This window comes from Paramormyrops kingsleyae, chromosome 2 (genome assembly GCF_048594095.1).
Source record: "Paramormyrops kingsleyae isolate MSU_618 chromosome 2, PKINGS_0.4, whole genome shotgun sequence".
NCBI lineage: Eukaryota > Metazoa > Chordata > Actinopteri > Osteoglossiformes > Mormyridae > Paramormyrops > Paramormyrops kingsleyae.
In genome coordinates, this window is record NC_132798.1 from 21,143,638 (window position 1) to 21,171,594 (window position 27,957).

At 47.7% G+C, this 27,957-nt stretch overlaps 1 protein-coding gene across 1 annotated transcript; it reads right to left on the minus strand.

The window, feature by feature from the left end:
• Positions 1-149: 149 nt before the first annotated feature.
• Positions 150-27,676, minus strand: cabp1a (calcium binding protein 1a). Its single transcript, XM_023802871.2, has 7 exons — positions 26,530-27,676; positions 3,153-3,183; positions 2,818-2,961; positions 2,364-2,473; positions 1,890-1,964; positions 1,737-1,809; positions 150-353 (listed from the first exon to the last, which is right to left on the minus strand). The coding sequence occupies exons 1-7, from the start codon at positions 27,160-27,162 to the stop codon at positions 328-330; spliced, it is 1,092 nt and encodes a 363-aa protein (XP_023658639.1). The 5' UTR covers positions 27,163-27,676; the 3' UTR covers positions 150-327.
• Positions 27,677-27,957: the final 281 nt, after the last annotated feature.

A 27,957-nucleotide genomic window follows, 5' to 3' on the forward strand; every position in this document is an offset into this window, starting at 1 on the left:
AGACACATGGGAAACGGGTTTGGGTGAAAGTGCTGAAAATGTCTGTTTGTCTGTCTGCCCGCCTGGTGTCCCTGCGTCAGGACACTGCTCCAGTTGTTGGTCTTGTGAGGATGGGGTGACGCTGCAGGAATGGCCGGGGGGGGGGGGGGGGGGCGGGGGTTGTGGTCCCCCCAGATCATAGTTTGGAGGCTGGAGGGCAGTATGTAAGTTCCAGTTTGTTCAGGTAGGGCAGCGCAGTCGGCAATCGCTGGTCTGGCATTTCTCTGGCACAGCTGGGGGCCACACGCCAGGCTGGCAGGGATTTCTGCCGCTGATTTACGGCCCCCATCAGCGAGACATCATCCGCACAAACTCTGGGGGGAGAGAGGCATTTTACAGACGGGGTGAAGCGGCTGTGAATGACGGCGGCTTAGTGAGCTAACGGGCGCTGCAGTGATTAAGACAACTGACCTGTGGTCAGAGGTTTCCACATACAGATGACTGGCAGAAAGACACTGGAGTCATTTCAAGAAACAGCATAAAGAACTCGCAAGCAAATGACTGCATAAAGTAAAATACAATAAAATAAAATAAAATTTGCATGGAGCTCCTTGACAACTATGGCTGCTTTTCCGCAAACAACATGGAAACATAGCAGAGTGCTTCTGCGGGTCAGGGGTCCGTGCCTCTGCAGAAGGTCGTGTGTTTGAATCCTGAGTTATATGCATGGTGGGCCCCTGAGCACAGCTTCTACACCCAAAAACTGCTCTGGAGGGCTGGATGCATAACAGAGCTTGGGCACTGATGGCACGTTTCCTGTGTGTCTCACAGGATGGGCTATGTGAGACCCTTAGAATCCCTATGAGCTCGTAGAAATGGTGAACAAACATACTGGCTATTGATAATAAAAAACAAACAGGCTGGTTCACTGAGCCAAGGAAACAGGCCCTTCATAGATGGATTATCTGATAAACAGATATAAACCCTTTTTTCTGGTGGCTGAAGTGCCAATCCTACCACCAACCCCTAAATTTGCCCTGTAGTTGTAGATTAATGCGACACCCAAGACAAAGAAATTGCAGGTTAAGGGCCTTGTTCAAGTGCCCAACGGAGTAGGATCACTCCTGGCACTCACAGGATTTGAACCAACAACCTTCCAATTGCTGGCACAGATCCTTAGCCTCAGAGCCCCCACTCCGCCCACAAAGGTTAGTTGCTGCTGGCACCTTCCTGTCTCACTCTAGAGCAGGGGCTCCCAACCCTGGTCAGCATTCCACAGGGCCGCAGAACACAGCGGGGTTGGGTTCCAAAAATAACCTATATATTTTCTATTTTTTATGACTCATCACGTTTGCACATCCTGTTCACTTCTGAAAAAACGCAAACGGATAAAGTTACACAAACCGCAGATCGGTCTGTCATTATTCTGTCCGTATTTTGTATGGCGTGATGCAGTCCGCAGACATCAAACGGTTGTGGACCCATACTCTATCCCATTTTTCTCAGATGCGAACAGAATGTGCACATGTGAAGGATCATAAAAAATTCAAATACTGAAAACTGAATTTGGAACACCGGCCAGGGAGCAGTGCTCGCCGGGGACCAGGGGTGGTGAGTTGCACTAGAGCGCCCCCTCCTTCTGGCCTGTAGTACAGTGCCACTCTCCCAGAATGCTCTTTGTCACAACTTGCGAAGATGAACAGCACAACTGCAAACACGTGCTGCAGATTAGAACAGCCACTGAGACTGAGCCTCACCTTCAAAGTCTACGTGGCCGTCCCCGTTCAGGTCAATGTCCCGCAAGATGTCCTCAAGATCTCTGTGACCAACCTGCCAAGGGGGGGACAGATTTCAGTGCTGGGTGATGGGCAGGAAGGCTGGAGGACCAGAGCTCGCTGCTCTCATCTCACCTGCTGTCCCAGCAGCTTCCTCATGGCCTCCCTGAGCTCGGCAGTACTGATCTCACCGTCACCGTTTGTGTCAAACTAGAAGAGGATGAGACAGGAGAGGATGAAGGACAACTGGGCAGACAGAGATAGCAGTTAGGATGTTATGCCTGTGATTTGAAGGTTATGGGTTCAAACCTCAGGGTGAAGAGAATGATTTCAGAGTTATCCCCTGAACAAGGCCCAGGGACTCTCTGACCGTGCTCTCCCAAGTGTACGAAAATGAGTGGAAAACCTTAATAACACTGATAACTACCCACAATCCTAAGTGCTGTTCTTAGTTTTCTTACTGGTTACATTTAACATAGTGTTTCTGGCACAAATGATAAATACAAAACTGTGCATGATTTAGTTGATTTAGTGTAAGGAGCAAAGTCAAGTGGACACAAAACCCACAGCAGGACCAGCCCAGAGAGCCAGAGCGCCTTCACTGTTCACCTCTCTGAATGCATCCCTCAGCTCCTTCACACCAATCATATCCGCCGTTTCTGCCAAGAGTTTAGGTCCCATCAGTTCCACAAAGTCCTCGAAATCCACATGGCCACCCACTGCAAAAGTGCATGGTGGGAAACAGAAAGAGGTCTGGGTGGGTGGGGAGACACAGCAGATAAATATACAGCTGCTACACTTCAGCACACAGTGCCCTGAGCCCTGGACATTACGCCATGACATATCAGGGAGGAGCAGGGGAGGTCAGGCCGGGCTGCTGCCCCGCGGCCTGGACGTCACGCCATGACATATCAGAGGTGAGCTGGCCGGTCAGGCCGGGCTGCTGCCCCGTGGTCTGGACGTCACGCCTTGGCGTATCATGGGAGTTGTGACGTCACGCCTTGATGTATCTGGGGGAGCCGGGTGGTCAGGCCTGGCTGCAGCCTGGACGTCAGGCACTCACGGTTCATATTGATCTGCTGGCTCAGCTCAATCAGCTCCATCTCGGTGGGCATGTAGCCCATGGTCCTCATGCAGTTGCCCAGGTCTTTGCAGCCGATGAAGCCATCTTTGTCCTTGTCAAACTCCTTAAAAGCTTCTCGGAGCTCTGCACAGGAGGAAGGCAGAGTCTCCCTGTTACTGGGGTCCACTGCTGGCAAGACCAGCTCAACTACATGGCTGTGGGATATTTTTAGGAACAAGCCTTTTTACGACTACTATATTCATCCATCCATCCATCCATTTGAAATATCCTTCAACATGCATGAAGACAGAGAGCATCTCACCGACATGACTTACCATCGATCTCCTCTGGTCTGAGTTCCCTGTCCTGTAAAAGAACAAAAGACGTATGGACTGTCACCTGTGAAGTTTCAGTCAGTGTCTGTTACACGTGGAGCTATGGCGCCCCCTGCAGTCAGCTTACAGATTATTACACTCATCTGCTTCGTGCTGCTTTCCAGTATAAATTCTGTCCCATTGTGTCGCATGAATCCAAGAAAATCGACAGAGACAGTGGCGGAGAGCAGCAGTATATGGTGGCTTTAATCGGACTCTACTTAAATTTAGCAAAAGCATAATCCAGAGAAAACACTGCTGGTAGGTTTTCAGTGGTATTGTCATTTTCCAGAATAGGCCAGGGTGACATTCCAGCAGTCATTCCCCCCTCCCGCCCCCCGGGACAGCAGGCTGTAAAAGGAGATGACTGAGAGCGGCCAGGGGGGAGACACAGGCCAGATGCTCCTACGGCTACCAGCAGCAGGGAGGGTAAACAGGAGGCCTGCACTAACGTCAGGCCCACAGAGATGAACTCCGCCGGGGCCCTAAGCAGCCACGCTGCACCCGCTCCTGTCTCCTACACAGCATTTCCCCGCTCCTGCCCCCGAGCTAAGGGCCAAACTGATTCGTGGGTTTTATTTTTTTTCTCTGAAGTTCTCATGTTAGATGGGTATGTTATGCTAACCCTCAGCTAATCCTGGGGTGCCCGGGGGGGCTGTGGGTCTCGCAGCAGCAACCCTGGAGGATGTTCCTTCTGTTATGCCTCCCAGTCAACAGAAGAGCCAAAGTAGAAGTTCTGCAAGAACGCTGCACGGAGTTGCAGGAAACTACAAAGATTGGAGAAGCTCCATATCTGGGAGTTTCCTGGGTGCTTTGCTCAAAGCTCAAAAACACAGATTAATCATCACAGCAGGGAAGTGGAACAAACTGGGCATGAGGGAAACTGAGCTGAGTTCATCCACGTCTCATCAATTAAAGCACAAGTATCAGATTAAAAATGCAGTCTATTCCTTCTTCATTTTTTCGATTTTGGTTTAACTGGATTTTTAGAAAGTGGTTGACATTGGCAGGAGAATCAGGATACAAACCACTAGTGACCGTTCCCACTGACATCCTGTTACTGTCTTGTTAATATGGAGCTGCTGTTCCAGGTGTTCCAGGCATTACTAAACATATATTGTTCTGTTTTGCTAATTAGTCAGGAAATAATAAGCTCAAGCTGTCTGTGACTTCCTCACATTGTTAAGCTAGGAACGCTTGTGTATTTCTGGTCTTTTCCCATGTGCCCCTGGCTCCCTTGCTCGTGTGCGTGTTCCATTTAGAACCGGTGAGTCACCAAAATAAAAGGTGCCGTTTTGTTTGGATCGCTGCTACGCTAATATAATAACAAGCTGTTAGCATCGGAATTGCAGAAGTGATTAGCAGTGCTGGCAGCTGGCGAGCTAACGCGCCGATAGCGACCGGCAGTGCTGGCAGCTGGCGAGCTAACGCGCCGATAGCGACCGCCGGCGCCGCACTTGCCAGCCCCATCATTCTTCAGAAACGTACCAACAGGACTGCGCCTCTCTCGGGAGGTGAGCATGTAAACAGTCCAGCAAAACACAATCAGCTGCAAATCGAAACAGAACACTTCTTCACCGTTTTCCACGACCCACTGCTTCGTAATCAGAGTTGGATAATTCAGGTACAGAGAGTAAAAGTCCAGACCAAGATTTTGTTTCAACCAACCAGTACAGCATAAAGAGTCACAGTCACAGAGTACTCAACTGCTTGGTTGAAACAAAATCCTGGTCTGGACTTTGACTCTCTGGAGCTGAATTACCCAACTCTGTTCATAATATATACTAAAACCACCACTAAAGATTAAAAATTAACGCCACACAACAGACAGAGTGGCAGTCCTGCCTGAGGATTTGGAAACGCAAGGTCAGAGGTCACTTATCTTCACTGGGGTTGTTCTTTGTGTGAGTGTGTGTGTGGGTCAGGTATACATTACATTGTGGGGACCAAATGTGTGCGTGTATGTATGTGTGTTTACAGAGCTCTTGACAGTGTATAGGTCTACAGTGTCATCATGCACAAGCTACCTGGTAAACAGTTATGATGGATTAATGGAAAGTTGGGTGTGTTCCCTATTAATGCGTGTGCACAAATGTCCTGCTTTGTACACGCCCACCATCCCCGCTCTGTGTGCCCCTCCCCCACTCACTTCCCCTTTCTCTCTCTTTAAAACTCAGCACCCCCCACAGGCAGCAGACCCACGGGCAGCGTAACTGGTGCATGACCATCATTCAGTGTCATAAGGGGGGTGAGCGGTCGCTGAACAGCCGAGCGAGGCAAAGGGTGCGGCAGATGCCGAGGGGGGTCACGGCCCATCAGCGACCACCGCAGCAGGTGTTCACTGCTAACTCCCTAACAGCACGTGACCTTCATAGGAGGGGGAGGCTATCACATCCTTACCTGAAGGGGGTGCACTAGCTGCCAGTGGCTGGTGTGGCTGTTCATTACAGTCTATACTGTTTTGTTTGTTTGAAGGGTGTCGAAGAGTACCACAATAAATCATGTGAAGGCCTTACTGACCAGTGAAAATGCCTCCCCAGCATGGGCCGGAAAGACGCATCTCCTCTGCGCAGGCCGGAAAGACTGCGGTTTCAACCTTTGTTTGACTATACCAGTTTAGTTTATTCATTTGCAAGGTCACTGGTGGTTTAAGTAGCACTAGTGACAATGACTAGTACAGATAGCTGACTGACAAAGTGATTGATCCTGATTTGTCTGCAGAGTGATGTGTTCATAGCAGCTCCAGCCCCCTAAAACCGCTCAGCAACACAGACCTCTGCTCACCAACACAGACCTCTGCTCACCAACACAGACCTCTGCTCACCACCCCCAAAAGCCCTCTGCTCTGCCTCCCCTGTCACCTGAAATATTACCCACACAACCCTCTTGTGGCTCAAAGCTGCACCCTGATCCACTGCACACACTGAAAGACAGACACACACAGACACAGCCAGACAGACACAGACACACACAGACACAGCCAGACAGACACAGACACACACAGACACAGCCAGACAGACACAGACACACACAGCCAGACAGACACAGACACACACAGACACAGCCAGACAGACACAGACACACACAGACACACACAGACACACACAGACACACACAGACAGACACAGACACACACAGACACACACAGACACACACAGACACAGCCAGACAGACAGTCCCAGATAGACACACAGGCATGGCTGCACTCTCTCTCTTTCTCTCTCTCTCTCTGTCACGCACAGGTTTGTAATTATATCATTGTGGGGACTCTCCATTCATTTCTATGGTGAAAACATGACGACTTTAACCCCTACCCAGCCCTAACTTTAACTAAGTAATCAAACAAAAAACAGCATGGCATTTTTGACTGCATTCACAGATATTTGTGGGGACCTGAGAAATAGTCTACAGATGTCAGCAGACAGACTTGCTTTATTACCTACATCACTGTGAGCTGTCCTGTGCATTATGGGCAGTGTGTAACTCACCAGTGGGGCTCGGTAACTGGCTCACACCCTCCAGCCTCAGAGAGAGAGACACCAGCTGCTCTGAGCAAATCCAGCAAACATACCCAACCAACCGTGAAACCAGCTCCTGCACACCCTGCAGGTAACACGACATCAATCCTGCCAGTATCCATCTATCCACCCAACAATCCATCCCAGGCCTAGGTGATGCAGCACAAAACAGGGGACACCCAGGGTGGATGTGCAGTACCCACACACACACTCACAGATCACTGGCAGCATTCAAGCCCCCAACACAACAGTGCTACTCACAGAGCCTCCAAGAGCTACCTGCTATAAATCAGTCAAGCCTGAGGCTCAGCCGTTATTATGGAAACAAAGGATACATGTGAATTTATGGACAGATTAACATGCCTTATCATTGCAACTTTCAGAAAGAGCTTGATGGACTTTGGCCCCGCAGACAAAAAGGAGACCTTGCAGATCATCCCCCAAGGTCAAAGTTCACCCTGGTGAACTGCCTGCAATCCTCACAGGCAAGGAGAGGAAGTGAGAAGCCTGGTGGTGACAGTGAACACTGCATCTCCGAGGCTGCAGGGAAAGATGACAGATGGACAGCCTCCAGGATAAACACTGTGGAGATTTAATCAACACTGCAAAGCGATTCCCTGTGAATACACAGCTTAGAGAGAGAGAGTGCAGGAGAATTGGAGAGTGAGATCATCACACTGATCATCAAAACACTGACACAGTGACCGTAAAGCAGGTCACCGCCAGCGTGTTACCGTAACAGTAACGCAGATCATCATAACACTGACACAGTAACCGTAAAGCAGGTCACCAGCGGCGTGTTAGTGTAACAGTAATGCAGATCATCAAAACTCTGACACAGTGACCGTAAAGCAGGTCACCAGCGGTGTGTTAGTGTAACAGTAATGCAGATCATCAAAACTCTGATACAGTGACCATAAAGCAGGTCACCAGCGGCGTGTTAGTGTAACAGTAATGCAGATCATCAAAACTCTGATACAGTGACCATAAAGCAGGTCACCAGCGGTGTGTTAGTGTAACAGTAATGCAGATCATCAAAACTCTGACACAGTGACCGTAAAGCAGGTCACCAGCGGTGTGTTAGTGTAACAGTAATGTAGATCATCAAAACTCTGATACAGTGACCATAAAGCAGGTCACCAGCGGTGTGTTAGTGTAACAGTAATGCAGATCATCAAAACTCTGACACAGTGACCGTAAAGCAGGTCACCAGCGGTGTGTTAGTGTAACAGTAATGCAGATCATCAAAACACTGACACAGTGACCGTAAAATAGGTCACCAGCGGCGTGTTAGTGTAACAGTAACGTAGATCATCAAAACACTGACACAGTGACCGTAAAGCAGGTCACCAGTGGTGTGTTAGTGTAACAGTAACGTAGATCATCAAAACACTGACACAGTGACCATAAAGCAGGTCACCAGCGGCATGTTAGTGTAACAGTAACGCAGATCATAAAAATACTGACACAGTGACCGTAAAGCAGGTCACCAGTAGCGTGTTACTATAACAGTAAAACACATCATCATAAACACTGACACAGTGACCATAAAGCAGGTCACTGCCAGAGTGTTACTCTAACAGTAACACAGATCATCAAAACACTGACACAGTGACTGTAAAGCAGGTCACCGCCAGCGTGTTACTGTAACAGTAACACAGATCATCATAAACACTGACACAGTGACTGTAAAGCAGGTCACTGCCAGCGTGTTACTGTAACAGTAACGCAGATCATAAAAACACTGACACAGTGACCATAAAGCAAGTCACCAAAAGCATATTAATATAGTAATTAATTATTAATGTAATAGTATCGCACATTAACAATACACAGGTTATCACCAATGCTGTACAGCAATGGGAAAGTGGGATTTTACATTGGCTCACTGGGCTGCTGACAGCAGAGTCAGCACCACTAAACTGGCACCAGGACAGAACACTCCAGGAGGCAGACTCACGCTGGCATCATCCCTCACACACTCCCCTATCAGGAGTGGCGCTCCATCTGTTGTTTTGCCACTCATGATGCCAGTGAATTTCCAATTACTGAGTGCATCTTCATGTGGTTAGGTCAGGGGTGGCCAATCTTATCCACAAAGGGCCAGTGCATATGCAGGTATGTGGGATAACCTTTAGGTCAGCTGTTCAAACCCAGGTGTGAGGAGAAACAGTCCTGAAAACAGTAACCTACAGTAATTGGGGAATCACAGTGAAAACCTGCACACACAGCGGCCATTTCTGGATAAGATTGGCCACCCCTGGATTAGGTCAACATGTGGACCCACACTCATACACGCCTGCACAACACACCTGGAACATGCAAACCTCTTAGGAATGTGGTGGACAGAGAAACATAAATGAATATCCCTTACTGCTACTCAGGTTACAATTAAGAAATGCCAACAGCTGATGAACAAAAGATGGGGAGCAAATGTCCACTTCCACAGTTAGACAGAATCTACATGCACATGGACCTTTGGAAGGTTTGTCAGCAAATAAGCATTCTTCAGAGCAGATAAGACCTGATAGATCTTGGAATCTGTCAAACTGCTTCGCCAGTTCGTTTTGGAACTGGGTGTTCTGGTTAGAAGATATGCAAGTGGAACTTTTTGGCTTTGCCATCAAATGAAGGATCAACATTATGGGGGTGTTATGATGGTACGTCATCAAGGATCTAGGAGTATTCTGTGCAGAGGGGCAATACGACTCTCAAAACATCATCAAGGATCTAGGAGTATTCTGTGCAGAGGGGCAATACGACTCTCAAAACATCATCAAGGATCTGGAAGTATTCTGTGCAGAGAATCTCTATTTTAATTAGAATAGAATAGAAACTAAGATCTAAATGACTCTCTATGTAAACTGAGGCCCATAGGACCCCCACAATCGGCACAGGTGTCCATCCATCTGCCCACCTGTCCTTCAGAATGACAGGGAACAAACAAACGACTCCAGAAATACATCAAACACTAAAAACACAACAGACCCTCAGGCTGCAGAAAGCAGCAGGTGTTCCTTGCTTTTTCTAATTTTGCTTATCGTCATGTGGTTGGACAGCTGAGAGCACTTTTCAAATTCAGACTTGAAAAGGCTTCATTAACATGAAAAAAAACATATGTAAATATTGCTAGATCACAGAACTGTGAAGGCTGAAGATAAATGGAAATATTATTGGGCCTCGATACTCTGAAATCCAAAAGTAAATCTAAGCAAGAAGGTTGTTTGCACACTGACAGTTAAAAAAAAAAACTTGCTGCTCTTAGTCATTGAACTAAAATGCTAATTCTGCATTAAAAAAACTTTTATTTTAATCAGCCAGTAGAAGGGTGATGTTTTTATTCTCTGCTACCCCCCCTCCCCCCCCATATGCAGACACCTGCTCTCACACTTACACACGCACATTTATTTAGCAGAACATCCAAAGCAACGTACAAGTGAGGAGTAGAGAGCAGGCTCAGCCAGCATCCCTGCAGCAGTTCAGGATCAGGGCCTCACTAATGGACCTAACAGTGGTAAGATTACTCTGTTGGCCACGGGACTTGAACTCACATCCTCCTGGACATGTGTGCCGGTCCCTACACAGCAAAGCACTGCTTCATCTCAGTCAGACGTTGCAGAAGGGAGGCAGAGGCAAGTCACAGGTAAGAGGTACCTCAACATTACCTGCATGTGGATGTGCATAAACAAAGGCTTTCTCAAGTCCAAAAGGAGCTAGAAACCAAATACCCAGGGCTGGGTGTGGGGTCACATAACTGGTCCCACCCAAAGGACTTCGGATTCATTGTGTAACACAGGCTTGTCGGTCTTTTTTAGGTTCTGATGAGCTGATTTTTCTAAAGGTCATTACAGTACTTATAGCATGATATAAATGCGGATGGTTGGTGGTGTTCATTCCACAGTTCCAGATGAGATTGCTCTCCCCGAAGTCCTGTTAGAGTATAGAGGAAAGGGGAACAGATACACCATGAGGACATATGAACCGTCCCCTTAAAGGGGTAACAGCCACACAACTTGACTGTACAGACGCATATTTAGACAAGAGCTGCAGAGTCCCTAGCAGCAGTAAGCAGCTACGCCACTGGTGTAGGAAATCCCAGTCCAGCTGGTACGAATGGGGGTCAGACGTGAGCCTGGAGCCTATTCCAGGAAGCACTGCTCTGGAGACAGACTCCACAAGATGTCAACCTGGCACAGGGCACACACTTACCAACCAGAGGCAATTTGGAGAAACAAGCTCACACAAACACAGGATTTTAGATGGAAGCTGTAAGCTTTTCGTGTGACTTTCACACTGCTGAAAGGCGTTCTGTGACAGTGCGCTGCTCTCTGTGATAAAGCTCAGCCTGGGAATGGTGTCCCTGAGGCAGAGGCCGACTCCCACTGAGCCGTCGCACCGTCTCACTTGTAAGTCAAGGAGGAGCTTCCATTGTGGCTCAGGGGAGCCCCTTTGCGGCAGCGTCCCCTGTCCCCGTGCCGAGGAGCCCCTTTGCGGCAGCGTCCCCTGTCCCCGTGCCGAGGAGCCCCTTTGCGGCAGCGTCCCCTGTCCCCGTGCCGAGGAGCCCCTTAGCGGCAGCGTCCCCTGTCCCCGTGCCGAGGAGCCCCTTTGCGGCAGCGTCCCCTGTCCCCGTGCCGAGGAGCCCCTTTGCGGCAGCGTCCCCTGTCCCCGTGCCGAGGAGCCCCTTTGCGGCAGCGTCCCCTGTCCCCTTGCCGAGGAGCCCCTTTGCGGCAGCGTCCCCTGTCCCCGTGCCGAGGAGCCCCTTTGTTTTCTGGCTACCCTGTAAACAACATTATGAAAATTAAGGAATGACTGCGCTCACCTCTGTGACCCCTGCAGCCAAAGCCACACTGAAAAACATCTTTCCTCATACAGAAGCCCCTGTGTTTCCCTGGGAGCCTGGGGATATACAGGTATTCACACTGGAGCTAATAACAAAATCTAACTTGGCATGTATTATTCTTTATTATATATGAATGTTTTATTTAATCTACGGCTGACACTATCAACTATATCAATAACTGAGTAATCTACTGATTCATCTGAAGATTTATTGAGTAATCGTTTACATATAATATAATATCCATCCATTAGCTATAATATAATATAATATAATATAATATAATATAATATAATATAATATAATATATACATTGCAGTTGGTACTAAGCAGGAACCAACCAAACTGGGGACTGCATAATTAATTGAAAATTAACCAAAACTGACTTCAGAACCTCTAACCGACGTAATCTTGCCCATGTCAGTGTTTTTTTTTAAAATTCTGTTAATACTTAAAAAAAATCTGTTAATGCTTTCCCCCGTCAGTGTGTTCATGTACTGTCCCCTTAAAAACATACTACCGCATGTGCTGTCGCATGACTCCGTTCTGCTGAGCATGGAGGCGAAGTCAAACACCGAGCCAAATGAACAACTCCAGGAGCTTGTACCAAAGAAAAATGCTCTTTGGATACATTGTGGCTTCAGTGAAGATGACACCGAACAAAATGAGGTGAACTGTAAGCACTGCGAAAAAAGAATTTGAGCTACCAAAGGTTTTACCACCAATCGTTTGCAACACTAGCAATATTTAAAATAAAGTGGAAACCGCTTATAGTGATCATGGTTATAGTGATCAGGGGCGTAGCACCAAATTCTGGGCCCTATGCACAAACAGTGCCCATGGGGCCCCCCCTCAAAAAAAAAAAACAGCCTAATTACACAAGACTTCACTGGAATTTGGTTTTATTTGTAGAATGATTAAAAGCTATGACAGGAAATGTGACCAAAGGTAGCCTAACATCAAAGGCCTGCATGAAAATTTAACACTTTTGAAACAGTGAAACGGTTTCAAGGATGCGTTGTTCAAATTACCATGCGAATGCGATTTCAATACGCGGAAGTGCAGCTGTTTAGAATGTGAATAGCGATCTTCACGCGAAGGCGGTACTACACGCCCCCCATGCAGGTAAAACAAAGAAAGGTGACATGGTTGACTTTTTGCCGATTTAACCTAATTTTAAAAACTTTAAATAACTTTAATCCCTTTCTTGGGAAAAAAAGTTTGTAAGCAGTTGCTTTCCCTCATTTATTTTTTTGTTTCTTTCCTGCCTCTCTTTTCTTTTTTGAAAACCGGATTTAGCTTTCTTTAGTATCATCTTTCAGCACGGATTCAGCTGATTCAGCAGAATGACCGCTAAATTAAATGCGCCTAGTTAAAAAGCACGGTGAAGACTAAACCATCGCAAGGGGTGAGGGTGCTTGTCCTCAGGCACTGTAAGCTAGGACACAATTCAATCCGTCAACCGATTTATTTTCCCACAAAAATTACATTTACATTAGTTAGCAACATTTATTGTGATCTTTGAATAATATTAATATATTTAAAGTATAATAAAATTCTAGATTCCTTAGGGGCCCTCCCCCCACATGGGGCCCTGGTAAGTCAGTCCCCTTTTTCCCCCCACTACGACGCCCCTGATAGTGATCAACTGCTTATATGGATAAAAAAACTCATCATTCCTGTACAAATACTGTTTACTTCGCTTACAGTAATCAAGTAGTCCACGTACAGTGTTCATTTTGGGTCTTTTTATACATAACATATGGAAAAAATAAAAATTACAGTATTTTTTTTTTTTTTTTAACTTGTCTACTTTGCCTTGTGGTAACCCGTCTGCTTCTGGTTAGCTACCCGAGGCTAATGCTGCGTGCACAGAGCACATGGCTGGAAAAAGAAAGTCATTTTCTCTCAATGACAATCAAAACTTATGATAAAGTGCCAAAAACGAGCCAAGGAGATGCAGCAGCGAAACTACAATAAGGTATATTTTATATACAGTGCTGTATTCTAGCGTACAGTGCCTTGCAAAAGTATTCACCCCTCTTGGCATTTTTCATGTTTCGAGAGACTAAATTGATGATGAATTTACTGATGAACAACTGCATTTTTATTCACATCTAATGTGAAGTGCTTCCACACAGCTGATGGTTTTCGCTATTTATTTTTACCTTCATCTGCTATGTGCCCTCTTCCGTTACGCTATATTGCTGAGTAATCGATAAGAAAAATTGTAATCGATGCTTTTAAATAATTGATTTATCGTGACAGCTCTGATTTAATCTGTTTGTGGTTTCAATAGAGTGCCATTCGACTTGGGTGAAATACCCAAACATTACATTATTAACATGGGGAAGAAACGGGCATAAGGGAGATGGACGGGCGGATTGGTGCAGCGTTGGCAGTAATGCGGGTCTGTGCCATTCTCTCGTGGTGAACAGAGAGCTGAGCCGGAAAGTGAAGCTTTCAATTTATCAGTCGATTTACGTTCCTGCCCTCACCTATGGTAATGAGCTCTGGGTAGTGACTGAAAGAATGAGATCGCGGAAACGTACGGCAGAAATGAGTTTCCTCCGTAGGGTGTCTGGGCTCAGCCTTAGCAGTAGGGTGAGGAGCTCGGACATTCAGGGAGACTCAAAGTAGAGTCGCTGCTCAACCGCATCAAACGGAACCAGTTTGATCTGGTGCAGGCATCTATCTAGGTTGCTACCTAGACAGCTTCTTGGGGAGATGTTTCAGGCATGTCCAAACAGGAGGAGGCCCCGGGGAAGACCCAGGACACGCGGGAGAGATTATATCTCTCGACTGGCCTGGGAACGCCATGGTATTCCCCCAGAGGAGATGGAGGAGGTGGCTGGTGAGAGGGAGGTCTGGGCATCCCTGCTTACCCTGCTGCCCCCATGACCCAACCCCAGGTAAGCAGCAGAAAATGGACAGATGGATGGATGGATGGATGGATGGTGAAGAATGAAATAATTCATATTTGGATAGACATATTTACAAAAAAAAATGATAAAAATAACTAATTAAAAACAGCACTGGTTTTTAATCTTGATGATGGTTAACCGAGACTGAAGTGATGCCTGTTGGATGTGGATGCAATTCATCATAGAGTGGACCAGAATTTAGCAGGCAAAGGCCCGTGGCCAAACAGGAACCTGGGATGGTACCTCAGCGCCGAACAAGCTGCAACCGGCAAGAACGATGAGCAGGATGCAAAATGCCAGTTTGGTGAAACAGAGACGTAAAAAAGAAAAGAACAAAGTAAAAGGCAAGGCTGCGTGCTGGCGGTGCCTCTCCATCACAGGGAAAAAGGGAGGGAGTCCATGGAAAAGGCAATGGAGGACAAGAGCAGACAAGCTTTAGCCTCGTTACAGAGGGACACGAGGCCACAATCATAGGCTGTGTGCGTGGACACACACAGGATTACACAGGCAAGTGCACACGTGCTACCGCTCATTATCTAATGTACATAGCTACTCACTCAGAAAGAAAGCCACCATAACACACACACACACACACAGGATTAGACGCTCAGGTGCACACGTGCTACCGCTCATTATCTACTGCACATACCTGCTCATTCAGAAAGAAAGCCACCATAACACACACACACACATAAACCCTGACCACTGGCAACACACACAAAATTTCAAAAACCGTTACAAGGAAACACGACACCTGGTTTTTGGTGACATAGGAAAAAAGCTTCCACTAAAGGACAAGGCCTACAGGAGTTCACTGCAGGAAAGGAAGATAAATTACTATCGCTTATGGCTTCCATGGGTCACCAGAGACGTTGATAAAAATGATGAGGAGAAACTTCCTATCATCCCAAGTCCCCTCAGCCCTGCAGTGGATCATCTCTACAGTGACTGTTTACTTAGTAACCAGTGATCATCTCTACAGTAATTGTATAGCTAGTAACCAGTGATCATCTCCACAGTGACTGCATAGCTAGTAACCAGTGATCATCTCTACAGTGACTGTATAGCTAGTAACCAGTGATCATCTCTACAGTGACTGTATAGCTAGTAACCAGTGATCATCTCTACAGTGACTGTATAGCTAGTAACCAGTGATCATCTCCACAGTGACTGTATAGCTAGTAACCAGTGATCATCTCCACGGTGATTGTATAGCTAGTAACCATACCTGCACAGTGATTGTATAGCTAGTAACCAGTGATCATCTCTACAGTGACTGTATAGCTAGTAACCAGTGATCATCTCCACAGTGACTGTATAGCTAGTAACCAGTGATCATCTCTACAGTGACTGTATAGCTAGTAACCAGTGATCATCTCCACAGTGACTGTATAGCTAGTAACCAGTGATCATCTCCACAGTGACTGTATAGCTAGTAACCAGTGATCATCTCCACAGTGATTGTATAGCTAGTAACCATATCTGCACAGTAATTGTATAGTTAGTAACCAGTGATCATCTCCACAGTGACTGTATAGCTAGTAACCAGTGATCATCTCTACAGTGACTGTATAGCTAGTAACCAGTGATCATCTCCACAGTGACTGTATAGCTAGTAACCAGTGATCATCTCCACAGTGACTGTATAGCTAGTAACCAGTGATCATCTCCACAGTGATTGTATAGCTAGTAACCATACCTGCACAGTGATTGTATAGCTAGTAACCAGTGATCATCTCCACAGTGACTGTATAGCTAGTAACCAGTGATCATCTCCACAGTGATTGTATAGCTAGTAACCAGTGATCATCTCCACAGTGATTGTATAGCTAGTAACCAGTGATCATCTCCACAGTGATTGTATAGCTAGTAACCAGTGATCATCTCCACAGTGACTGCATAGCTAGTAACCAGTGATCATCTCCACAGTGACTGTATAGCTAGTAACCAGTGATCATCTCCACAGTGACTGTATAGCTAGTAACCAGTGATCATCTCCACAGTGATTGTATAGCTAGTAACCATATCTGCACAGTGATTGTATAGCTAGTAACCAGTGATCATCTCCACAGTGACTGTATAGCTACACTGTAAAAAAAATCCCGTAGTTCTTACGGAAAAAAACTGGTAGCTGGGGTTACCAGAATAATTCCGTAAAATATACAACAAAACAGTAATTGCTTTTACCGAATAACATGTAAATTTTACAGTATAAACCAGTAAATATAACAGAAATCCAGTGTGTTATATGCTGGTTTAAACTGTAAAATGTACATGTTATTCAGTAAAAGCAATTACTGTTTTGCTGTATATTTTACGGAATTATTCTGGTAACCACAGCTGCCAGTTTTTTTCCGTAGAAAATACATGTTATTCGGTAAAAGCAATTATTGTTTTGCTGTATATTTTACGGAATTGTTCTGGTAACCCCAGCTGCCAACACTCTCTTGCCGAGGTAACACGCTCTTTATTAGTAGTCCAGAAAAGAACTACACCAGGAACCCAAAGAGCACCGAACCACTTACATACTGGAAACACGAGGTTGTCAGACGCTCAACTGTAAGACGCATACACGGTGGGAGATTTACGGACGCTAATTACACACGAGGATCGGACAGGGTACACATAAGACACAGGTAAACACACGCGACAATAAGGAAATATAACCATTAGCAATAACAACAACAATACAAGGGCTATTTACAAATGCGCGCGGGGCATGCTGGGACATGAGCCCCGTCGGTGCTGCAGTATTTTTTATCACCTCAGTGGAAAAATACCTTCTTATCAACGGACCAGAGGTGTTGCCATGAGGCGAAGTTCTGACGGTAGCCCCAAATGTACCGTCAAAAGCTGTCTGACAAACCAGAAATCCTGAGTTGTGTGGACTATTTCTTGTTGGTTCGTAACGCACGTAGCAAAAAGCAAGTGTTGATATATCATTTAAAGTTTTACTGTTTCTCATCTGTAAAGCACAGAATACTAATTTGTAAAATGTAACACGGTTTCTTATATATAAACAAAGTTGACCTGATTAAAAAAAATATTATTTTCACACTGTTGTGGTGTAATTTTAACTGTATTGTACTGGTTTTTATATTACAGTTTGTTTGCGTTTAAACTACAGTAATTTGTTAACTCTACCAAAAATTTTTCTTTAAAAAACATATTTTTACTGAAAAATTAACAGTTGTTTTTTGTTAAGTATTTTACAAAATCTTAATGTCAAATATACGCTGCTCTATTGTTTTTCCTTTTACAGTTTTTTTATGTCGCTATTTTACAGAATTTCTCAGTTAATTTTACGGACATTTTTTACAGTGTAGTAACCAGTGATCATCTCTACAGTGACTGTATAGCTAGTAACCAGTGATCATCTCCACAGTGACTGTATAGCTAGTAACCAGTGATCATCTCCACAGTGATTGTATAGCTAGTAACCAGTGATCATCTCCACAGTGACTGTTTATTTAGTAACCAGTGATCAACTCCACAGTGACTGTATAGCTAGTAACCAGTGATTATCTCCATAGTGACCACCCCAGTGATCATGACCATTCTCATTCCCACACCCTCTCATTTGCCCCTTGTTTTCCTCTTCCTCTCTTCATTCTCTCACTCACTCACTCACTCACTCACTCTTCCTTCTCTTTTTTACAGCCCTACTCTCTCTGTCTCTCTGTCGATTCAGAGGACAAATCCTGTCATGTCCCTCACCAGTCCCTGTCACTGTGACCTTCAGTGACCAAGGGTAGAGAAAGCAGAGTGAGGAAAATACTGAGGAAGATGAACCAGAAGGAGGGTGTAGGCAGTAAGCACAGGACTGCTGCGGGCAGCAGAGGGAGGGCGTCTGCAGTAAGCGCAAGACCACCATGGGCAGCAGAGGGAGGGCGTCTGCAGTAAGCGCAAGACCACCATGGGCAGCAGAGGGAGGGCGTCTGCAGTAAGCGCAAGACCACCATGGGCAGCAGAGGGAGGGCGTCTGCAGTAAGCGCAAGACCACCATGGGCAGCAGAGGGAGGGCGTCTGCAGTAAGCGCAGGACCACCATGGGCAGCAGAGGGAGGGCGTCTGCAATAAGCGCAAGACCACCATGGGCAGCAGAGGGAGGGCGTCTGCAGTAAGCGCAAGACCACCATGGGCAGCAGAGGGAGGGCGTCTGCAGTAAGCGCAGGACCACCATGGGCAGCAGAGGGAGGGCGTCTGCAGTAAGCGCAAGACCACCATGGGCAGCAGAGGGAGGGCGTCTGCAGTAAGCGCAGGACCACCATGGGCAGCAGAGGGAGGGCGTCTGCAGTAAGCGCAGGACCACCATGGGCAGCAGAGGGAGGGCGTCTGCAGTAAGCGCAGGACCACCATGGGCAGCAGAGGGAGGGCGTCTGCAGTAAGCGCAGGAACACCATGGGCAGCAGAGGGAGGGCGTCTGCAGTAAGCGCAGGACCACCATGGGCAGCAGAGGGAGGGCGTCTGCAGTAAGCGCAAGACCACCATGGGCAGCAGAGGGAGGGCGTCTGCAGTAAGCGCAGGACCACCATGGGCAGCAGAGGGAGGGCGTCTGCAGTAAGCGCAGGACCACCATGGGCAGCAGAGGGAGGGCGTCTGCAGTAAGCGCAGGACCACCATGGGCAGCAGAGGGAGGGCGTCTGCAGTAAGCGCAAGACCACCATGGGCAGCAGAGGGAGGGCGTCTGCAGTAAGCGCAGGACCACCATGGGCAGCAGAGGGAGGGCGTCTGCAGTAAGCGCAGGACCACCATGGGCAGCAGAGGGAGGGCGTCTGCAGTAAGCGCAGGACCACCATGGGCAGCAGAGGGAGGGCGTCTGCAGTAAGCGCAGGACCACCATGGGCAGCAGAGGGAGGGCGTCTGCAGTAAGCGCAGGACCACCATGGGCAGCAGAGGGAGGGCGTCTGCAGTAAGCGCAAGACCACCATGGGCAGCAGAGGGAGGGCGTCTGCAGTAAGCGCAGGACCACCATGGGCAGCAGAGGGAGGGCGTCTGCAGTAAGCGCAGGACCACCATGGGCAGCAGAGGGAGGGCGTCTGCAGTAAGCGCAGGACCACCATGGGCAGCAGAGGGAGGGCGTCTGCAGTAAGCGCAAGACCACCATGGGCAGCAGAGGGAGGGCGTCTGCAGTAAGCGCAGGACCACCATGGGCAGCAGAGGGAGGGCGTCTGCAGTAAGCGCAGGACCACCATGGGCAGCAGAGGGAGGGCGTCTGCAGTAAGCGCAAGACCACCATGGGCAGCAGAGGGAGGGCGTCTGCAGTAAGCGCAAGACCACCATGGGCAGCAGAGGGAGGGCGTCTGCAGTAAGCGCAGGACCACCATGGGCAGCAGAGGGAGGGCGTCTGCAGTAAGCGCAGGACCACCATGGGCAGCAGAGGGAGGGCGTCTGCAGTAAGCGCAGGACCACCATGGGCAGCAGAGGGAGGGCGTCTGCAGTAAGCGCAGGACCACCATGGGCAGCAGAGGGAGGGCGTCTGCAGTAAGCGCAAGACCACCATGGGCAGCAGAGGGAGGGCGTCTGCAGTAAGCGCAGGACCACCATGGGCAGCAGAGGGAGGGCGTCTGCAGTAAGCGCAGGACCACCATGGGCAGCAGAGGGAGGGCGTCTGCAGTAAGCGCAGGACCACCATGGGCAGCAGAGGGAGGGCGTCTGCAGTAAGCGCAGGACCACCATGGGCAGCAAAGGGAGGGCGTCTGCAGTAAGCGCAGGACCACCATGGGCAGCAAAGGGAGGGCGTCTGCAGTAAGCGCAGGACCACCATGGGCAGCAAAGGGAGGGCGTCTGCAGTAAGCGCAGGCCTGCCCCGGACTGCAGAGGGAAGTTGTCAGCAGTAAGCACAGGCCTGCCTCCCCTTCCAGGTCCCTAAATCTTAGAGACTTCAGTCTATTTTTTTCCACTAGTGTTACTTAAAATGTGATTTTCAGGTTGTGAGCACAAAGCAGAGAGAGCAGACAGAGATCACTGGGAGCGCAGCCATAAACAAGACTTCTCCTGTTCATTCTCTATCCCCCTCACTTTGTCCTGCCTCCCCATTTAATCCTCACGCTCCCAATCCCTCCTCCATCTTCTTTGCATCTCCATATCATTCTCCCTCACTCGCTCCCCCTCTCCCCCCGAAGAGGCGATGGCAAGGTCACCTTGTGGCAGCGCTACACAGACACAGGGGCAGACACAGGGTGATCCGGGCAGATAATGAGAGATGTGGAGAGCGTGTTCATACAGAGTCACCGTTACACAACCTGTCCCAGCATCTGCTGACAAAACAAACCATCAAAAGAGCCGCAGGAAGCAGAGCAGCAAGCCTCGCCTGCCTTATGTAAGCCACCTCCCACTTCGCCCACCCCTCCCACGTCAGCAGGCACTTCACCGCTCGCTAGCGGCGCCGAGGGGGAGCAGGGCCACCATGGGCGGGCCACCTGAACACATGTGGCATAACCACCCTACACCAGAGCAACAAAGGGCCTCAAAAAGGGGCATCCGTGTCAGGGTCCAGGAAACGCAGAGAGCAGCGCGTGTAGCGCCCCCTAGCACCGGTTTTTAGTCCTGCCACTATTGTCTGGCTTCACATTGGCTTTCTGTAGGCACCTCCACTGGCTTCACTCTTTCAGCATTTAGATATTTCCATAGCTGGCATTCACCCCAGCAGCCAGAGGCCTTGAAGCACCAGCGACTTCAACGAGGGCAGCGGCTGCAAGGCGTTCACTTCTCCGCGCTTTCCTCTGGAAGGCCTATATTTAGAAACCGCCGCCGCCATGGTTTCTGTAGCGACCGCGCTATGGAGAGACCAGGGAGAATTCTTTTGGAAGTGTTATGCTCTATGTGAGTAAACAACCTCAACATGTATATAGGAGACACATGAAAAGGTCAAAATAATGTCAAGACTTATATTTTGAGTCTCCCAGAGCCCTTACAGGATGGAGGAAGTCCACACAGAGGCTCTAGAATATTCTCTCTGCTTTGCTCTTCAGTTTAAATGCATTTTCCCCACACTATACTTCACCGTGAATCTGCCGCAGGGACTGTGCTATCTTCTACGCAGCTTTTATACCATCGGGACCAGTCGCCTGTTACTGGATGACTCGAGCGGCCCTGTAACCTTCAATCGACCAATGCCCTGGGTAGATGGTGGGGCGCACAACGCCTGACGCTGGTGCCTGGGTGTGAGGAGCACTGAAAGCGCTTGTTCATTCATTCACGTGGAGTAAAGCGATACATGGAAGGAGCTGAGAATAGACCGTGATGGCGGTGCACGACCCGAAATATCCTGCAATATCGACATGAGGAAAACAGGGGAAGACTGGCACCTAAGGAGAAAAACAAACAAGGCAATAAACAAATAAGCCAGTGGCCAAGGTCATGCAGAGCAATTCACAGGGGTGAAGTATATTAATACTATGTAATTCCATCATTGGTTCATAAGGCGTCATCACAGCAAGGGGGTGCTTTCAGTAATTCTTTCCTTAGCCTCATGAAGCCTCAGGTGATATTTACTCTGCAGTCTCACATCGGCCACCAAAGGCTGCCCTTCTCTGACCAGGCAACTGTTTCTACAGGAATAAAAAACTTAATCTTAAAGGGAGCTGGCGTTCGTGGACACATTCAAAACACTGTTAGATCTCATGTAAATTCAATACATAAGTAATACATATATTTATGCAAGATTAACTGACACGCTGTACGAGACAAAATTAATGCTATTGTTAATGTGAAATTAAAATACAGAAGGAAAAATATTATTTCTGCTAGACAGTCTTATGGACTGAGCATCACGGAAAAAAAAAACAAAAAAGACCAAAAAAAAAAAAAAAGACAGATTTCCTTTGCCATCAAAGTTAAATCCCGACATTTTTTGAGCATATGAATTACATGGAAATATTTACAGGAGATGGAAATGATCTTACATAAAATCTTATGAATACGAATTTTACAAATCTGCTGCTGTATGCAACCACTCCTGTAGGGGGTGCTGAACTAAAGGCTTCCTTGCCCCCTGTGTTCACTCCCCATCCTGCTCCACTGTTGTGGTCCCTCCATTGTCCCCTCTAAATGGACTGCATTTATATAGCACTTTTCTACTCTTACGAGTACTCAAAGCGCTTTACAATTCATGCAAGGTGCCAACCTGCACACCGGGAGTAATTTGAGGTTCAGTGTCTTTCTTTAGGACACTTTGATGGAGTTAGGAGGAACTAGGGCTCGAACCTGCAACCCTCCAGTTGCCGAACAATAGCACTACATCCTACGCCACCATCTTCCCTAGTGTCCTCAGATCCCATGTTTCCTTTTTTGGTGTCCCTGTGCGTGTCTACGTTCCCTGTCGTGAGTCGTTTGTTGTCTGAGTTAGTCTCCTTATGTTTGTTCTGTGTGTCCGTGCTGTTCCCTGTGCTGCGTTGATGTTTTTGCTTTTGTTTCCCCAGGTGCTGTTGTGTCCCCATCGCTTCTCTCCCCTTGGGTGCCTTTGGGGAGGGTGCTGTCCTGCCCCGATCGTCCGCTCCTTCTGTGTGCCACACCCTCGTTAACCTCGTGTGGAATCCCCATGTGATCAGCTGTTTCTGGTTGTTGTCTTTAGTCCTATGTATTTAGTCCGCGTTTCAGTTTGTTTCCCCAGTCCGGTCATTGTATTGTCCGTCTGCGTTTTGCCTACCTTACCCGTAATTAAACCCCGTATTTCCTGATTTTCTGTCTCTGCTCGTGTTTCCTTGGTTTAATGCATGACTCCAGCAATAAATTGGAATTTACTCAAAAGTGCAGGGGAAAGAGATAGAAGTAGGGAGCAAAAATTGAGTGGATTGGATCTTGTATCTTAATTACAGCAAATGAATTCATTTTTTGCTTGCATCTCCATATTCTAGCATTGGAGAATTCTATCAATGACCGATATACCTGTTGGTGCTGGTCATCAGGTGGTCACTGGTTCAAGCCCAGCCTCGGCACATCTGTGAGCCCTTGAGCAAGGCCCTTAACATCCAGCTCCCTGGGTGCCGCAACACGAGGCTGTCCATCACAGCCAATTTGTTCTCGTCTACAGAGATCAAGTTGGGAGGAGGCAAAAAGAGAATTTCCCCACAAGGATCAATAAAGTTTCTATTATTATTATTGAAACTTGCCAGTACTTATTCGCAGAATAACATTTCATCATTTTTTAATTCTGTGGCAAATGAAAATCGATCTGCGGGCCAGACTGAATAAGAATTATAAACATGTCGCAGGTGAAATAAATGAAAGACTGCATCCTAGTCTGAACCAATACTGGATGCAACACACGCATCCAGTATCTTTCACTCAACAATGGCTGTGAAGAGCCCCTCGAAAAGCGTTCAGACCGTGCGGTGATACAGGTAACTTCTGCAGGTCATGTCATCTTTCTCTGTGTAGTGGGAATGCAGTTGATTCTCAAGCACCGAGTCGGCTGTGAGAGTTAAACAGGATCTATCCATGGGGGGAAGCTCGCCCGCGGTTTCATCAGCAATGGTTTCCAGAAATAGAAAGTCTGTGGTGTACGACTGTCTCACAGTGTTATGTCAGTCTGAGGGAAGGGGACATAGGAGATGCTTAGGGCTGCAGGTCCACAGGCAGCCAGAAGGGGGCCCATGCAGCTGTTTGGGTGGTCACCACTGACTCATTCAGCTAGACAAGCCTATTAGTATCAATATCCTGACAATATCCAAAGTGAAGAAACATTTTCATCCACTCATACAGAGGGAAACATTTCTGCCCGTATCATGTTAAGTCTGCCTTGCTCCTGGACCTTAAACTACACCTGCCAGTGTTACAGGCCATGCAGGGAACTATCAGCTTTGCTGGTGCAGCCATCTTTCTGAAGACTGCGTGTGAAGCTGGCTTCTGGAATAGGCAGTTCTCTGAGATTTAGCATCTCATGTACCACTGGACCGACTCTGCCTCTGCAGTGCCAGTGGCTGCCCACCTACCACATGATAAATGGTTTTTGTCTTCTTATATTAGGTAATGCTTTACATTAACTGTACCTTCATAATGCATTCATACAACATTCATAGGCAGCATGTGAGTATATCTTAAGATACCTAAATACCTTTAATATGCATTAATAACAAACATTATATGATTATAATGTGTTATTTTCATAGAATGTTTGTTATTAATGTATATTAAAGCTGTTAAGGTATAATACCATGACGAAGTATACTTACACGCTGTTTATGAATGTTCTACGAATGCATAATGTAAAGCATTACCTTATATTATTAATGCTTGAAAGTCTTTAAAGCAGAACACTTATTTCAAAATGTTGATGTAAAAAATAAACTAAATGAAATGCAGCAGCATGTAACAGAAGAGGTGCAGGTCAGTCACCCTACTGCAAAGCCTCTTCACACAGGTGGGCCACAGCCAAGATGCTCTACACACAGAACCGACTACAGACCAGTGCACACAGTTTGCACGAGCGAGAAAATCTGCTTGGCCCATAATGGATGCTGACACTCCAAGTGAAAGATATGAAAAATTGCCGCTTTTCATCTCTGCAAGAGTCACACACATTATTTAGATTTATGACCAGTGCTGGGGGACAGTAAAAGCTGAGTGAATATACAGCTGGTTATCTATAATCCACTGCTGGTTAGCTGTAATATACAGCTGGTGCACACTGCAGATTACCTGTGACACACAGCTGGTTATCTGCTACAAGCTGAAGATTACCTTTGATACACGGCTGGTTATCTGCTGCACATTACAGATTACCTGTGATACAGGGGTGGTTATCTGCTATATACGGCATGGTTCTCTGCTACAAACCCTAGATTACATGTGATACACGTCTGGTTATCTGTAATATACACCCGGCTATCCGTTTCATTCGTCAGGCTATCAGGGGGTGATCTGTAATAAATGGCTGGTTTTCTGCAATACACGGCTATAGTTACCTGCCACATACTTCAGGTTAACTGCAATTAACGGATGGTTATCTGCCATACACTGCTAGTTATCCGTAATACATGGCTGGTTATATTATATTATAACCAACTTCTCCGGAATCACGAGCACATTCTCATTCCCAGATACTTTTTGTGCTGTCCCGCACAATTCGGCTCTAATATTAAATAAAACAAGCAGTAGTTTTTCGTTATATATTTCGTAGCGCAGCGCTAGCCGGAGAGTCTTTGCCGGTGCTGGGAGCCACTTCATGCCATTGCCACTTGTTTAAAAAAGGCGGCGATGGATTATTTAAAAACAGATCTGAGTTGTTTAGTCGTTTTCATACAGATTGTTTTATTTATACACCCCAGTGAATAAACTGGACGATTGTTTCTCTGGCTATTATTTGATTTTCCCCATAAGTAATTATTTCCAAATCCATCCGGTATTCGATTTTTAGTTGTTCATAATGCAAGGCAGAATGTTTAATTAAAATGAATAATCACTGAATTTAATCAGTTAAAGACGCATTGCGATTATGGAAGTGCTTGTCAAACAAAATTACTTTTCTCTGGTGTAATGAACCGCCGTTAAACACTAAAAGAATCTGACATTCTGGAGATGCGCAGCAATAATATCTGTCACAGGTGGATGAATTTGATGTTCCGGGATCCATTAACACAAATATAACATTTTACTTGACTCATAATTCATACAATGATTCTAAAACGTTATCGGTGGCAAAAAAGAAAATTGAAAGTACAGCAAATGCATTTTGAAAATCTGTATTGCATGCTGTGATTACACACACTTCTTAGTTTAATTTTCAGTTGGGCGAGTTTAGAGAAGCGACCCAACTCCGGAGTAAATCTGATCACAGACATACAGCCTGAATGAAATAATCCAGGATTTAATTACTTAAGGTTTTAACAGGAATCTCGGAGCGGGGTCTGTCACATATAAAACTAGGGAGAAATAAACGGATTTCTTCCACCGCGGACTAAGTCAGTCTTATAATAAGATGACCCCTATCATGCTCCCATCCTCCGGCGGCCCCGTGATCCGGGGTGACCCGCAGTACTTTGGAAGTGACAGCACTTTAAAATTACAGGTGTTTTGGGTCCGGAGGTGAAGTGGCCGCTGTCGTCGCCGCTGTCTTACCTGGCCGAACACTGAGCTGAGGATCGGGTGCAGGCTTGAGTCAGACGCGGAGGACGCCGCGCTGGACCTGCCTGAGCGGCCGGAGGAGCGGCTGGAAGACGCGGGCAGCGGCGAGGACGAAGCGGGAGATGGCGTGCTGACAGCGGGCTCCGAGGCGACGCTGAGGGCCGAGCCGGGGCGCTTAGGGAGGGCCGGCGAGGGGATGCTGTGCTGACAGACTGGGAGCGGGTCCTCCTGGACAGTTTGCCGATGCTGGCGCTGCGGACGTCCGTGCGGCTTGTTGCGTCCTCTCCCTGCCCGACCAGCATCATCCTTCATCGGCAGCTCTTCCCGGCTGTCCGTGGGGGCGAACTGGTCGTGCGGATGCTGAGACTGGCTCTTACTTCCTCGCCTCGTCCCGCTGTCCCCGTCACTGACTAACCGCGGGTGGCACAGGGGTCTACGGGCGCTGGCGTCGCAGCCGGCCGGCCAGCACGTCTCCTCGGCGACGCCGCGACTCTCCGGAGCTCCGGGCCGGTTCTGGCTACGGCGGTCGTTTCCAGCGTGCTCCGGGCGCCTCGCTGACCTCCGAGTCGCCGCGGAGGGTTTCAGCAGTGAGGTTGTAGATTCACTTTTCGGGAGAGAGGAGCTCATGGTTCGGTCAGTGCAGCCGTGGGTTTGGCGGTGCCGCCCTGTCCATGTGCCGCTCCGGTGCGGCTACAGCGGTGAGGCGAAGCCGACTCGGCGCATGTTTACGGCGGGTTGCACATGTGCACTTCCCCAGAGAAGCGGCGTGGAGTTACCGCGGTATCTCTCCTGCTGGCTGCGCTGATGCTTCGTGTCTGTGCGGCTGTGCGGGGGACACAAAGCCGAGAATATCAGCGTCTGTGCGGCTGTTTAACGCGGCTGTGCGGGGGACACAAAGCCGAGAATATCAGCGGCTGTTCAACGCGGCTGTGCGGGGGACACAAAGCCGAGAGCATCACCGCGTCCGAGTTTATATACCGTAAGCAGCGCGTCGCCGGCAGTCATTGCAAACAGGTTGGGACTTCGATCATATGGTCCCGTGTGCCGTAAAATTTAACGACTGGTCAGAAAATACCGCAGAAGCGAATCAGCTCTTTACCCTGTCGTTTCTTCAGATCCCCCATCAGATTTAATGTGGATTCACAAGGCGGCTCATGTAAATGAGGGCTGCTATTAGGGCTGTCTGCGAGCTGTCCATTAATGATTAGAGAAAAAGAAAATAAACATATAATTGGCCATTTATATACATTGGAATTCTTTAGTTTTCGCATACTGCATATTACTCTCCTGTGAGAAATACACATACATATGTGCAGGTGAGAGTGCAGCTAGGGGTTGGAGCACAGGGACATATTTCAATGGAAAACAGCACCTTTCACAACGGTACTTGAAAGCAGTTTCTGGCAATCCAGGGGGAAAAGG